General features: G+C 34.9%; 1 protein-coding gene across 1 annotated transcript; it reads left to right on the top strand.

Moving 5' to 3' along the window:
• Positions 1–10,141: 10,141 nt before the first annotated feature.
• LOC141606321 (biotin synthase, mitochondrial) lies at positions 10,142–15,184 on the top strand. Its single transcript, XM_074425406.1, has 6 exons — positions 10,142–10,567; positions 12,484–12,663; positions 13,131–13,237; positions 13,667–13,872; positions 14,211–14,350; positions 14,704–15,184. Exons 1-6 carry the CDS (start codon positions 10,364–10,366, stop codon positions 14,995–14,997), a joined length of 1,131 nt encoding a protein of 376 aa, XP_074281507.1. The 5' UTR covers positions 10,142–10,363; the 3' UTR covers positions 14,998–15,184.
• Positions 15,185–15,209: the final 25 nt, after the last annotated feature.

Raw genomic sequence — 15,209 nt, 5'->3', positions numbered from 1 at the left:
AAAGAACTAGATTCAAAAGAAATTACATGTAGTTCGCTTATAATCAAGGTTATAGTTGTGGTGAAGCCAAGGAGGACAAAAGGCGGCAATAGATGCCCGGAGTCGAAAGGCGGCGACAGATTCCTGCAGTCGAAAGGCGGCGGCGAAAAGACCGGATCTAAAGCAACACATAATGCTAAGGCCGATATGGCCAGAGTAGATGGTGACCGCAATGGACGTCGAGATGGTGTAAATGTGGTGAAACACGGCCAGATCTGATGTCGAGTGAGAAGAAGATGATAGGAATTTGGGATATTAAGGTTTTTTTATGGTAGGTAATTTGAGTGAGTAGAGAGTATGAGACTAGAGAGTTTTGGGGGTTTTTTTGGGTTATCTATATTAGTCAATTAGTCAGTTTGGTTGCTTTTTTTATATAAAAAAAAAAATCAAGTCTTTCACGGTTCGGTTCGGTTAACCGTGGATTTCATTTCGCGAACCGAAACCGAACCGTTACAACTCTATATTTAACGGTTCGGTTCACCGAACTGTTTTGGGCACTTCGGTTCGGTTAACCGAACCTAAAAAAGTGGCGGTTTTACGGTTTGGCGGTGCGGTTTATACGGTTCGGTTTTTTATGAACACCCCTAATCATTAGTACCAATTGAATCATTGATACCAATTGAATCAATCCCAAGGTCAAAGGAGGGCGCCTCAACCAACTTCATTTCCGCTATCTCATCAATCCTTCTACCCATATCTAGAAATTGGGCCAAGAAGTTTGGGTCCTTCAACGCTTGTGTAAACTCTCCTTCAATCTCCTCACAAACCTCCTCTTCAACAATCGGGCTGATATTAGCTTGCTTTTCCACTTCTTTAGTGCTAATCTCATGTAACCTTGACACAAGTTCCAAATCCCGCTTTGTCATCATCCAATTCACCAAACGTGGCTATGAAAGAAAACAACATTAACAAACAATTACTATACTTTTTAAAAATGAGTTAGTATGCTAACAGCGACTAAGTTCAAAAGAACGGTTACAAACAAAAAATAAATGGTCACGATACAAACAAAAAATAAATGGTCACGATATAATCTAAAGAGGTTACAAAAACAGTTACAGTACTCAAACAATATTTTGAATCTGTTAGTATGCTAACAAATAAAATATGTGGACACTGAGGTCAACAGAATGGTCGCAAACAATATTTGTCACATTTTTAAGTTACTAAATTAAAAACAACGTAATGATTTACTTCTACATATTAAATGGTCAAATATCAATTAGAATGGGAAGTTGGTGGTCACATTCTGATCACAATCAAAAAATGGTCACAAATTAAATCAGAACGGTCAAAAACTATACAAAGAAACATAAATCTTTAGCAATTAATCAAAAGCTATGATTCTAATCGAAAAAAAGGTGAATGGTCACAAACAATATAAAATAAAACTGCATTTTTATTTTGGACACAAACTGATCTAATTAAGATACTAAAAACATATATACATACATCTCCACAACAGATGGCCACTAATTTCAGCACGATGGTAACAGCAATTTAGAATATCATTAATAATGTAAAGGGTAAAGAGTAAACGACTTACATCGTTATATTTGCTTTCAATTTCTTCATTACTTAATAGATCACTTGGCAGCTCAAATGTGATTGTTCTTTTGATGACGTCATCAGGTTTAGGATCATCCACACCCTCAGTTCAAAGCCTATAGATTACCTTAAGCAGATTTCGGGAGATAGGGTACGTTCTCTTATCCCAACCCCCACGACCATACTCGTTGTTTTTCAATGCTCCGTCCCTTTCTTCCTCCACACGGCCTTTTATTACCTCATATGTCCAATGTTTAACTAATGAAATGGTTGTCGTTGCTCTGTCACCCCTCCATATAAGGCGATGGAAATAAAGTATTTGAAGCAACATCATGCATCCACCTACATTCTTTGTTCGTTTCCCTTTCCATTTTTCCGCATCTTCATTAAGCTTTTCTACCACATAAAGGCACCAATCTTGATTAATGATGTCTTCAACATTTTCCACGGCCTTTATAAGCTTAAAGTCAACGTGATTATGGCATGTCGGTGCTAGGAAAGTCCCCAGAGCATACAATACAAACAATTGCTTGAAATCGTGGCCTCCTTTAGGCATCTTCAACATATCATCAACCAATGTGTCACTAGAAATCTCCTGACCCGCTGTTATACCCAACCTCTTTCTCCAACACTCCATTAACCCAAAATCAAGATTATCTTTTTTCTTACTTGAGGTACGCAATACATCCTTCCCAGTGTGACAAGGCAACATAAATGTGTCATACACATCATCTCTCGTCAAAATAAAGTACCGCCCCTCATTAATCGTGAACATCCTGGAGTCTGGGTCATAACAGCTCATCAACCAATCTATCATTACGTGATACATTCCGCTAGCTCTGATCTCCAACAGCCCCCCGAAACCAATCTCTTCAACACTTCTCTTTTGCTCTACCGTCATCTTCTTAATTCTTAAACAAGCTGCCCGGGGACCCGTATGCATCAACAACCTTTTTAGATGACCTATCCAATGTTAAAAAAAATGAGAGATGAGGAATGACTAATAAATATTTATACAAGATTAGTTGAGCAATTAAAAACTATAACACAATATAACAAATTTGGTCACATTATGGTCTTAATAAGATACAAATAACAGATATCATCTCAACCAAAAAATGGCCACTAATTTACCTATGGTGGTCACAACAACAGAAAATAACACAATTCTATGGTAATTAATCAAAAGCTACAAATAGTTTAAAATTGGCCACATTATAATCTTAATATGATACAAAATACCAATTATAATCCAGCTATAATACTAGATAAAATACACAACCGAAAAATAACTACTAATTCAACCAGAATGGTCACAAACAACTCAAAATAATACAACCTTTTTGTAATTAATCAAAATCTACACATAGCTTAAAATTGGTCACATTTTATTCTCATCCAAAAAATGGCCACTACTTGAATCAGAATGGTCACAACCAACAAAAAATAACACAATAGTTTAAAATTGGTTACATCCTTCTCTTAATATGGTACAAACAGAAATCCAAACAAATGGCTACAAATTTAATAATAATGGTCACAAACAATGTAAAACAACTACTCTTAATCAAATGTTAAACTATATAAAACTTAAATGCGGTCACTAAGTATAATCGAATGGTCACAAACTACTCAAAATAACACAACCCTTTAGTAATTAATCAAAATCTACACATAGCTTAAAATCGGTCACATTCTTTTCGCAGCAAAAAAATGGTCGCTACTTTAATCAGGATGGTTACAACCAACAAAAAATAACACAAATCTTCAGTAATTGACCAAATTCTACATACGGACTAAAATTGGTTACATCCTGATCTTAATATGGTACAAACATATATAAATCAAATCCAAACATATGGCCACAACTTTAATCAGAATGGTCACAAACTATGTAAAAGAACTACTCCTAATCAAATGTTAAGCTATATAAAACTTAAATTTGGTCACTAAGTATACAAGAATGGTCACAAACATTAAAAAAAAAAAAAAAAAAAAAAAAAAAAAAAAACTACTCCTCAACAAATGTTCAAAAATTTGGTCACAATTTAATCTTAATAAGGTACAAAAATAGAAGAACTTCACATAAACATTTTGGGGCACTAATAGCGACTAAGTTCAAAAGAATGGTCACAAACAACAAACAAATGGTCACGAAATAATCTAAAGAGGTTACAAAATAGTTACATTACTCAACCCCAGATGGCCACTAAATTAACCAGAATGATCACAAACAACACAAAATTAAACACAATAAACGCAATAAATAGTCCACTTACTTGATCAGAGCTCCGTCCGTAGATACCACCATATTACCATCTCGTCTCCAATTCACCGGAGCTTGTCTAACTTTTCGAGCAGGAACCCCATCTTCAGTTGTCGTAATAACCGCACTAGATGTCGGGTCATTTTGCACTGGTACCCTCTCTTCTTCTACGGCTTCCCCATCTTCTACAAATAAATTAGTAATATTAAATTACTAAATCATACCTTCAACATCAATAGAATCGCTTCACCCATGCCCTTTCTTGCTACTCTTTTCCCGCGCTTCATTTCTGGAAAATTAGCCACAATTTTTCGGATCTGCAACAATGTTTTGGGGAAGAAAAAGGTTAGGGTTTATGGAACTGGAGAGAGAAGGGAGAAAAGTGAAAAGAGAAAGGAAAGCGTCGTTTGATTTGGGTGAATTGAAATCCCAGTGCGATTTTAGGAAAGAATATAGAAAACAATATTTTTTAATTTGTTACCCTTTTTTAAATTATTTAATTTCTCAAAATTATACCCAACCAAATTCTTCTTAAATGATATCAACTTGACCCGTTTCATTGTTATAAGGGATACATCTGTTATATAGGAGACTAATTGTTATATTAAAGCAATAACCGGCTACCCCATCGTACGTCACGTGTCACAGACTCACAGCACATTCAATCGCCACGTGTCATACTCTCTAATTAAAAAAAAAAAAGGAAAGTTGTAATTTTAAGATGATTCGGGCGTAATTTTAGGAGAGATTTTCGGTATAATATTCTAACAAATCAACTTAAAATTAGCAACTTTTTAAAAGCAATATATATAAAATGTTCAGAAGGAAAGAATTTGGGCGCAATATTTAAACATTTCTTCGATTATATTTTCGGGAAGAACGACAATGGATGAAACCGGGTACCTATTACTTTGCCACGTGTTAGAGCCTGAATTTCTCAACTTATAATTGTTATTGTTATTTAATACAAAGTAATAAAATAATAATAATCACCATAGAAAAGGGCAAATCACTAATGGCCATCAAAATGTACCAAAAAAACACTAATGGCCATCAAATAACAGGGGCAGCCCATGAGTTTGGGAGACCCTGTTCCGAATATTAAGTTGAGGCCCCAAAATTATTAATCGCTATTTACATGAGGTTTTAAACGAAAATTATTAAATCACTTTTCACCAAGCTAATTGATCATCGTTGTACATTTTTACAAAGTAAACTAAAAAATAAAAATTTGAGAAAAAAAAGGAAAAGTTAAGATATACGGAGTATGAAAAGAAGAAAATGCTAAGATTTATTTTAGGCATGTGTAAAACAAAAGTTATATAAATAAGACAGTTTTACATCGTGAAATGGTTCGCTTTTGTAAAATAACTATTCCTTTATTTATAATAAATGCCTCGTTTTTCTATATAATGAAACAGTCTCATGCAATAATTAACATAAAGTGTAAATATAAATAAAAAGTTTAAAGATCAAGATTTTACTAACAAAAGAACCAAGAAAAGTGAAAAAGTGTACAATGAAATATGTGCACTACTTAAAAAAAAAAAGAAAATAAAAAGACTGCATATGAATGCCATGCACGTGTATTTGGGGGAATACAACTAAGGTGTGGAGTGTAGACTAGCATTGGATTGGGCTACTCCGTATAAGTCCAGAAAGAGGGGAAAGACACAGTCATTCTCATTAAAGTTAATTTCATTCAAAAAAATGGACTGGGCTTAGATTTTGGGGCCCTATTTTCCTTTGGGCCCCTGTGCTGAGGAGCGAATTGCACTACCTATGGGCCGCCCCTGTCAAATAAGGCAACTACAATATGAATTGAATAAGATGTCAATAACAATATGTCATTTCCATGAACAAAGGTAAATTATTTTCATATATTTTTTTTATGGTAAAGAATATGACTACATTATTAATTCCTCCCATAATAATTTGTTAAAAACGTTTTTCCTAATAAAAAGTGGTTATAAGAGGAAGATTCTAGATTGTTAGCACGATTATTATATTAGAAGGAAATTTCCATTAATTGTAATTTTATAAGAATCTTTAATCAAAGACATTAAAAAATATAATGTTTAATAACAATGAATAAACCCAAGAATTAAGGCGTCATTCATGATAAGTTGAAAACTACAAGATTATTTCTCTCAAATTTGAAATGAACAGTTAATTTGTCGATATTAGAGAATATTAACAAAATATTGAAATATATTCCTCTCAAATTTAAAAACTACAAGATTATTCTCTCAAAATTACCATGAGAATAATATGTACCAAATCATATATTATCAGAAGATTCTAGAATTAGGGTTACTTGATTATTCTGTGTACTAAATATATGATGACGCATAATACTAATGGTAAGTCAAATATTGTGAGAATCATCTTATCTTACAGTTGAGATTTCATCAAATATTCGAAATCTTTGGCTTTACAAAAATTGTGTTGTATATCAAGGAAAACTATCCTATTTAACCCTTATTTAACATAATTTTTGCCATTATTTTAAATATCTAACTTATTAAATACACTATATTCATATTTTAATTCCAACTCTACGCCTTTTTGTTTCATTTTGATTTTATATTGCTTTCAAATTTGTTTATTTATAATTTATAATTCTATACTAATTTGAACTCTAAAGTTTTCAATTATTCTGAAGATGAAATATGTTTAATGTGCAAGATGAAGAAAAGTAAATTTGTATTTGGCGTTATGGATATGTACGAAAACTAAGTTACATTGGACGTCAAACAACAAATAAGAGCTCATACCGCCGTTGTTACTTTCCTTTGGTATTTGAGTTTTTATTTTTAAAAATTTTGTTTAAAACGTTTCATCTGATTTCTATTATTATACTGTAATTTGGTTATTTAACGACTTAATGGCGACTTAATTGCCGCTATAATAATCAATTGTTAGTCCAAGTTAGTTATTTGATTTTTTTGGTTAAAACTATTGTTTGATATACGAGTTATGTTATGAGTTAAGACAATGGGATGAGAGTTAAGTAGACTAATTAACAAGAGTGTATGGGCGAAAAGACGGTTTGTATAATGATTATTGTGAATTTAATTTTTTTTTTTATTTTGTTTTTCTTTCTTTTTACAGTGCATTAATATTAAAATTAATATGTACTGCAATAGAAGAAATTGAACTCCGGGTAGTTATGAATTTAGAGTATGTGTGACGATATAATTAAGAATTACACATCCTTCGTTGTTGTTTATCTTAATTTTGTTACGGTATTTGATGAAAACCTCATATTCATTTGTATGTGGGTTAATTAAAAAAACAAAAAAAAAATCTTGCTAAGCAACAACCGGCTACCCCTTCATACACCACGTGTCACAACACATTCAAACGCCACGTGTCATACTCTCTAATTAAATAGGAGTAGCTATTATTCACCATATGAGAATGTTTTTCAACTTTGGAAATATAACTTGATTTGCTAAAATCTTGCCAAGTTCGGAATTTAAATAGATAAGCCGCAATACTAGAAAATGATATAAAGTTAATTACGGAAACAAGTTTATTATGGAATTTCTTACTGCATAGTAAATCTCTTAATTACCATTTTTGTAAGTATTTGTAACCGTTTTGGGTTTTCGAAATATTATTCGAATTTAAAAAAGACCAACAATTATATACAACCACTTCTGACTTTATTAAATTATTATTCTCTGTATTAAATAAGTTGTTAGGAAAAAAGTACTTTATTCATTTTAATATTATAGTTCAATCTGACATTTTAAATTATCTCAAATTAGCTTGCATGACAAAATGAGTTACAATGTTAAGAGGCAAGTGTTATCATGCCACAATAAACAAAAGAAAAGAAATAAAAAAAATAGTATTTGGCAACTTGAAAGGCGAATGAATTAGCGGTGTTAATGGTGGAGGTCGTGACTCGTGATAAGGGAGGGTCGCGATGGGTGGGTGATGATGGGGTGGGGAGTTGCATAAGTTTACGAGAAGGTTACTTCACGAAATTGGGTTTAGAAATAAAAACATCATGATTGATCACGCATGGAGTGGGGCAGGGATAGTGGTTAGTGGTTATACTGGAGGTACGTGGGGGAAAGCAAGGGATTGTGGAGGCAGGAGGGGTAGGTTAGTTGGAGGACGTAGGATATATGGATTGAATAGTGTTGGTTAGTTTTGGGGGTGGGGGTGCTGAGATAGGGGTTGAGAGGGATGACTTGGTCAGAGGTATTGGGTGTGGTCACAACTGTGGTGGGTCTCGATCGAGGCAATCGGTCAATGATGGCGAACGATGCTTCCTAGACGTCCAGGTGATGGTGAGTGAGAGAGAAAATGAGAGAGAAGGTAGAGAATTGGAAGGAGAACAAACAAGAGGTGTAATATGAAAAAAAAAAAAACGTAAAACAATGAGAAATTTAAATGTATATTACGTACATAAAGAGTTTATGAAATCGTCAATAATTTTAAATCCACTTTTTAGATTTCACCTCTCATAAGTTAGAAAGTCGAGAAAAAAAAGCATGAGTAATTGGAATAAAATTAAGCAACATAAACTTATCAAAAGTGTATGGACAGACAACATAAAATTTTGTAAAATTTAATAATTTACTAAATCCAAAAAATACAAAAGTTTTTACCTTTAATAATACTTTTTGTTACCACCCGTGCAATGCACGGGTTCAAAAACTAATTTATTGTACATTGTAATCCCGATTTATTTTTTTCTTCCCCTCAAAAAATAATTAGGGCATTAACAATAGACAAACCTCTAAGAGGTTTGTTCTCATGCCACATAGGCAAATTTACAAAGTCATTTACCTACAAACCTCCTACCAACAACAAATAAACCTCTTCAAGGTTTATATCATGGCCCACTATACTTTTTCTCCTCTCACATTCTCTCTCCACAAACCTGGTTACTAATTTGTAACCCCTCTCATCCATGAACCTCAACACTCATCACCAACAATAAAAGGTTTGTTGACAAACCTCTAAAATTATGGACATGTCATCCTACAAACCTCTTAATGAACCTCTATTGCTAATGCCCTTATACTCTCTCGTATTCTACATAAGTGTTCAATTGTCCATTTTCGTCTATTCACAATAATGTCTCATTGTCTATTTTTGGTAAACTTTTATACTTATTTTAATCACTTCAACCCCACAACAATACCCCACCTCAACCTAAAACAATACTTATTTTAATCACTTCACTCACAATAATACCCCACAATAACTTCCCTCTCTCCAATTACCTCACCCCACCACAATACTTTACATTATTTAACTTCACTCCTTAATTCCCGTGCCATGCCCACAATGGGACTATTATCCAAAATAGGAGGGAGTACTAATTAAGAGTAGGGTAATGATAAAGTTAAAAAGGTTGGTTGTGTAAATGACCAAGTTTGTAAAAGGATGGTCACGTGGATGACCAAAATTGTAAGGGTGGTTGTAGGTGACCAAGTAAGGGGTGGCCGAATATTTGACCGGATTTATAAAGGGGTGGTTGTGTGGGCAACCAAAATTGCAAGGAGTTGCCGAGATGACGACAGTTTGGTAAAGGGGTGATCGAGTAGTTGACCAAGTTAATAAAGGGTTGGCCACAAGGGCACAAAGTTTAAGAGGGTTGGCCACAAGGGCACAAAGTTTGAGAAGGTGGTCACAAGGACGCCAAAGTTTATGAAGGGTGGTCAAGTGGTTGACCGGATTTAGAGGGGTGGCCACAAGGGCACAAAGTTTGAAAGGGATGCATGGTCATAAGTGACCAAGCTTGCAAAGGGTGGCCATGGATGGCCAGGATAGGGTTGATCGTAGGATCATGTGAGGATAGTTTGATGCAATTCTTGGGATAGCGGAAGATGAGGTAAGAGTGGTGGGTGGTGGTAATGGAAGAGGATCAACTCTTAAGGCGTTAACCTTTATCAAGAGCACGAGACTCTGATACCATGATAGATGAACCATCTCAATCAAAACTTTAAGGTGATGGTTGAGGCCCAACTATTATAAATATTCCTATTACGCTCCCTCACTCAAATGCCCGTTGGGCTTGAAGAGTGGTTAGTTGTCACGGCTCCCCGTCTAGTGTCTTTGGGTTTCCACTTCGAGTTTTTGAGGAGTTTTGAGGTTGTCAGGATTCGAACCCGTGACATACGGTCACACTGGCTCTGATACCGTCAAAAAAAAAAGTAGGGTAATTTTCTTTTAAAAAAAGTGCCCACATTTTATCGTAAAATACTAATTTTTCGCCATCGCGGCCATGATAAGGAGACCAAGTGATAAACGCAAATACATACACCAACTTTCATATCCGTTTATCACCTACTCGCCAACTACTTTCACTAGCATAGTAGCATCTCCTCGGAAGCTCCTCCCACCATTTTTACACCTTTCAACATTCTCCCCAAAACCCCATCTCTTTAAACCCAACATTTCCCCTTTTATCACAAAAGTTTCAATCTTCCTTCTAATTACACCCTTTTAATCACACCATTAATCAAAACCTTGTACTAAACCATGTTGTGGTTGAGATCTATACGTCCAATTGTTCGACCTCAAATTCCAAACCTCCATTGTTGTTGGTTTTCTTCATCTTATAGTTCTTCTGCTGCAGCTGTTCTTGCTGAAAGAACTATTAAAGATGGACCTAGATATGATTGGAATCGTGATGAAATCAAATCTATTTATGATTCCCCTGTTCTTGACCTCCTTTTTCATGGGGTATAATCAGTTTTGCTCCTTTTTATTTTATTATTTGTTGGGTAGTGGCTAATTATTGCTTCCATTGTGTTAATTGATTGTTATGTAATGATGGCGGTTTATTTTAGTGATTAAGACGGAGGTATTGTGGACATTGGTCTCGGGTTTACGCTTTTTCTCTGGTTATTTGATGGGTAGTTGCTAATTATTGCTTGCATTGTGTTAATTGATTGTTATTTGATGACTCTTTTTTGGTTTTGGAAGTAATGACCTTTGGGAAATGGGGTTCATGCCTTTCTATCTAATTCTCTGTTGCGCACTTGATAATTAGTACTTGCATTGTACTAATTGATTGGTATTTGATAGCCCGCTTTCGACTTTGGAAGTAATGATCTTTCGGAAGATGGGGTTTATGCCTTCCATGTTTTGTTTCGGAAGTAATGATCTTTGGGAAGATGGGGTTTATGCCTTCCACTTTTGGTTTTGGTTGTAATGACCATTGGAAATTTGGAGGAAGTCTCTAGTAAAACCGTTTTATAATGACATTGTAAAACTATCTACAAAATACTTTAGTGAAGTTATTTTAGTGGGGTTAATTAAGTAGAGTAACAAATGGTTTTACAATAACAATCGTGTGAAACCGATTTACATGAGAATTATTGGGGAAATGAGTGATTTTTGTTTTCTTGAATGTTCAGTGTATAAGAATGAGGTTGTGAGTTTTTCAATTACTCCCTCCGTCCCGTTCAATTGTTGTCCTTTCGTTTTGGCACAAAGACCAATGAAAGAGTAAAAGACCAATAACTAAATGACAAGTGGAACAAATTGAATGAGAATGATCAAATTACTCATCAAGTTCATTCTTAAAATAGAAAGGACAACAAATGACTGAGACACCCCAAAATGGAAAAGGACAACAAATGACCGGGACAGAGGGAGTATTAGTTGGTTGTGAATTTGGATATTGGCTCTTTTACAAAGTTTTAATTTTGTTAAACTAGTGTTCTGTATAGTACTCCTTCCCTATTTGCCGCTTTTGGCCTATTTTAGGATTGCTTTGTTTCTAATTTGGACGTGTAAAATGACACTACTTAATTGGTAAAACCCATACTCACAGGCTATAATCTTTGAATCATAAGCAAATGGTGCATTTCCAAGAATCGGAGGGAGTGTTTAATACTTCTATTGTATAGAAGATGTGGGTCTTTAAAGATTGTTATTTATGTGTAGTTGTTGAAATAAATCATCAGTAAAAAGGGGTGATTTAACGTAGGGGTTTTCAAGGTGGAAAAATGTGATCAATAGAAGAAGCAGTGAAATGTTTTGCGTGGACTGAAATCAAATTTTTACTTAAGGCTTGAGCTTTATTGCAGTCATTGTGTTGGATTAAAGTATATGCAGTAATAATTTATGTCAAAAATTGTTGGTTCTTCTTTGTAGAGGGGATTTACCAGTGGGTAGTGAGTATATACTAGGATGGTTCATGTTAGCCAACCCAATTATCTTGGAATTATTATCTGGGGATTAAAGCGTTGTTGTCGGTGGTGCTATATAAAAAAACACTTTTCATGGTACTTTCTCTCCCTCTCCTACAAACGTGGATGATGAGATTTCTGAAGTAATTCATCAATGTTTGCCCTTATGATGTTATGGGTTTGAATTATCTCACTGCATTCTTAAAAGCGCTGAATTACTCTAAACTTCTGAGATTACTGAAGTATTCTCTTGTTTGCAGATTCCTTAATTTTAAGTTTAAGGACTTCTCCATATTTGTCCTCTTTGTATTTGCCCTTTTTGTTCACGAAAATTTTAGATACAATTTGATGTCCAGTTAGTCCTGATTGCTATGTTTGACGAATTTTCCACTTTAACTGACGCTGTTTAACTAAATCACGCTGTTATACTGACTTTGACTATGGTAAAAATCATATTTACAGGCCCAAGTTCATAGGCATGCTCACAACTTTAGAGAAGTGCAACAATGCACTCTTCTTTCAGTTAAGACTGGAGGCTGCTCTGAAGATTGCTCATATTGTCCTCAATCTTCTCGATATGGCACTGGGGTGAAGGCCCAAAAATTGATGAATAAAGATGCAGTTATAGAGTCAGCAAAGAAGGTAAAATACATTTTCTTACTTCTACCTCGCATGGGTGAATTTTTTTTTTTCCATTTATGTTATTGTTTTTCTGCCTGTTTGGTTTTGTATGTTGTTTAAACGGTCCTTTGTTTTGCTACTAAGGAGTAGCAAATTTCTTCATGCATATTGTACCAGATTTATTTGACTGGCCAAATCAATATTACTTTGTTGCAACTCTTTGTTCTTTGGCTGTGTGTCATCACCTGTCATGTATTGACATTTCAGTTTAGGCCAAAAATATGAATCTTTTCACGAAATAATTTTCTCTAATACACCAAGATACACTCCTGTCCGGTACTTGCAACCTAGCCACAGTAAGTATCCAAATGATAGTCCCAAGATAACTGAGGCTTTTCTTATGAACGATATTGGATTGGATGGTCTATCATGCTCTTGAAGGCTGCGGCATCTATTTTATGAATTGACATTTTTGGTTACATTGGTAGGCAAAAGAGGCTGGCAGTACACGCTTTTGCATGGGTGCTGCCTGGAGAGACACTGTTGGGAGGAAGACTAACTTCAAGCAAATTCTCGATTATGTAAAAGAAATAAGGTGGTTATACTTATTTTTGACTCTGTAATTAATATTTTTTCCCAAATTTTGATGTAAGAGTAGGGACCCATTGCAGAGACTCCCCTCTCTTTGAGACTATTACTTATTCACGTGAAAAATTAGTTAGTTTAATAATAGTATGCTATTACGACTGTTTTTATAGTGTCGCTATATGTATCTCATTCGAATTAATCGCTTGAAAAAGAATCTAATTGGCTTTGAAGCTGTGATACTTTTTGACCGGTTCCTTATGAAAATCGGTGTGTGATTTATGACTTGTTGCCTTGTTGGTTCAAAGAGTGATTTGTAAAGTACTGTGCTAGTTTGCTGCTACTGATATTTATAAGCTCATTTTACAGTTATGTAGATTAAAGTTTCTAAGTTACTATATAAGTCACTATTTTTTCACTGAAAACATTTTATTGACAGGGAAATGGGCATGGAGGTCTGCTGCACCTTAGGCATGCTGGAGAAGCAGCAAGCAGAAGATCTAAAGAAGGCAGGTCTTACAGCATACAATCATAATCTTGACACGTCAAGAGAATTCTACCCTAATATTATTACAACGCGGTCATATGATGAGAGATTACAGACCCTTGAGTTTGTACGTGAAGCAGGCATAAATGTTTGTTGTGGTAAGTAACTATATAGTCGTACTTATCTCCCACTGCTCCCTCGTTTTGGTAATGAATAAGCCTCATTTGAACTTGTTTTTTGATAAATAAAGTCAAATAAGTCGCTGAAATGAAAAGAGCATAATTTAGGAACTCAACAGTGTATCACTCTTAAAATTTTGCCATGGTGCTTCTATTTTATCCATAGGCGGGTAACGGGTTACAATGTTTTTTCGGATGGTCGTTCTGTCCACAAAACCGTTAGATTTCATGGCAAGATGTAGGTTATTTAGTGATGCTACCTTGTGAAGTTACGAACCTTGCCTCATTGATTGTTTCTCGTTTGTCTATCAATATAGGAGGAATAATTGGGCTTGGAGAGTCAGCTGAGGACCGAGTAGGTTTGTTGCATACACTGGCAACTCTACCCACGCACCCTGAGAGTGTCCCGATTAATGCACTAGTTGCTGTTAAAGGCACTCCTCTTGAAGATCAGAAGGTAGCTTCACTCTCATTCTCATATATTTTCTCAAAGTTCCATTTCAGAACAAAACAATGCGTTAAATTCTAGCATTATGTATTTGTGTACCGAGTTTATAAAAGTAAATCTTTTGTTCGTACTTACGTATATCACTGCTTGAATTGCCATTGTGTGTGTGATTCTTGCCTTTAGAGGTCTGCACTCTAGAAGGTCAATGCTAGCTTTTTTTGTAGTTACATTAATTGCTTAATATTTTTCAAAGTTCATCAGAATGTGTCTTATATCCACACATTTCCTTGATACTGAGTACTTCTAAGTTGTAACACAATAAACATCGGATTATTTACTGGTCTTGTTCCCTCCCTTTTCAGCCGGTTGAAATATGGGAGATGATCCGAATGATAGCAACAGCGCGCATAGTAATGCCAAAGGCAATGGTGAGGCTATCAGCTGGGAGGATTCGGTTTTCCGTTCCGGAACAAGCCTTGTGTTTTCTAGCCGGTGCAAACTCCATTTTCACTGGCGAGAAACTGTTAACGACAGCTAATAACGACTTTGATGCTGATCAAGACATGTTCAAGGTACTCGGTCTCCTTCCCAAACCTCCCACCCTAGATGATGAGCAAACTGATGACCGTCAAGCAGTAGCTTCAAGTTCAGGCTAAGATTCTCCGGCAGTACCTTTATTTTCAGGGTTATTGCCTTAGTGTCGAAAAATGAGTTATTTGTACTGTAACATCTTAGTGAGAGCCCTTTTCCTTTATTTTTCTTTTATTGGATGAAATTATTTGAATTGGGCTCTAATTTTCTATCTATCAATTTATGCAATTAAAGAAATTTTTCGTATCAAAATTCTCGAGCCATTGATTAATTTTGT

The sequence above is a fragment of the Silene latifolia genome, chromosome 10, assembly GCF_048544455.1.
Source record: "Silene latifolia isolate original U9 population chromosome 10, ASM4854445v1, whole genome shotgun sequence".
Classification (NCBI taxonomy): domain Eukaryota; kingdom Viridiplantae; phylum Streptophyta; class Magnoliopsida; order Caryophyllales; family Caryophyllaceae; genus Silene; species Silene latifolia.
Note: the sequence above shows the minus strand (reverse complement) of the source record. Positions and strands in the feature narration are given on the sequence as shown.

Excerpts from the sequence above, each read along its gene's own strand:
- LOC141606321 (XM_074425406.1), top strand. The coding sequence starts at position 10,364 with ATGTTGTGGTTGAGATCTATACGTCCAATTGTTCGACCTCAAATTCCA. Across the intron at positions 12,664-13,130 it reads TTATAGAGTCAGCAAAGAAG|GCAAAAGAGGCTGGCAGTAC; the intron begins GTAAAATACATT and ends TTACATTGGTAG. Across the intron at positions 13,873-14,210 it reads AGGCATAAATGTTTGTTGTG|GAGGAATAATTGGGCTTGGA; the intron begins GTAAGTAACTAT and ends CTATCAATATAG.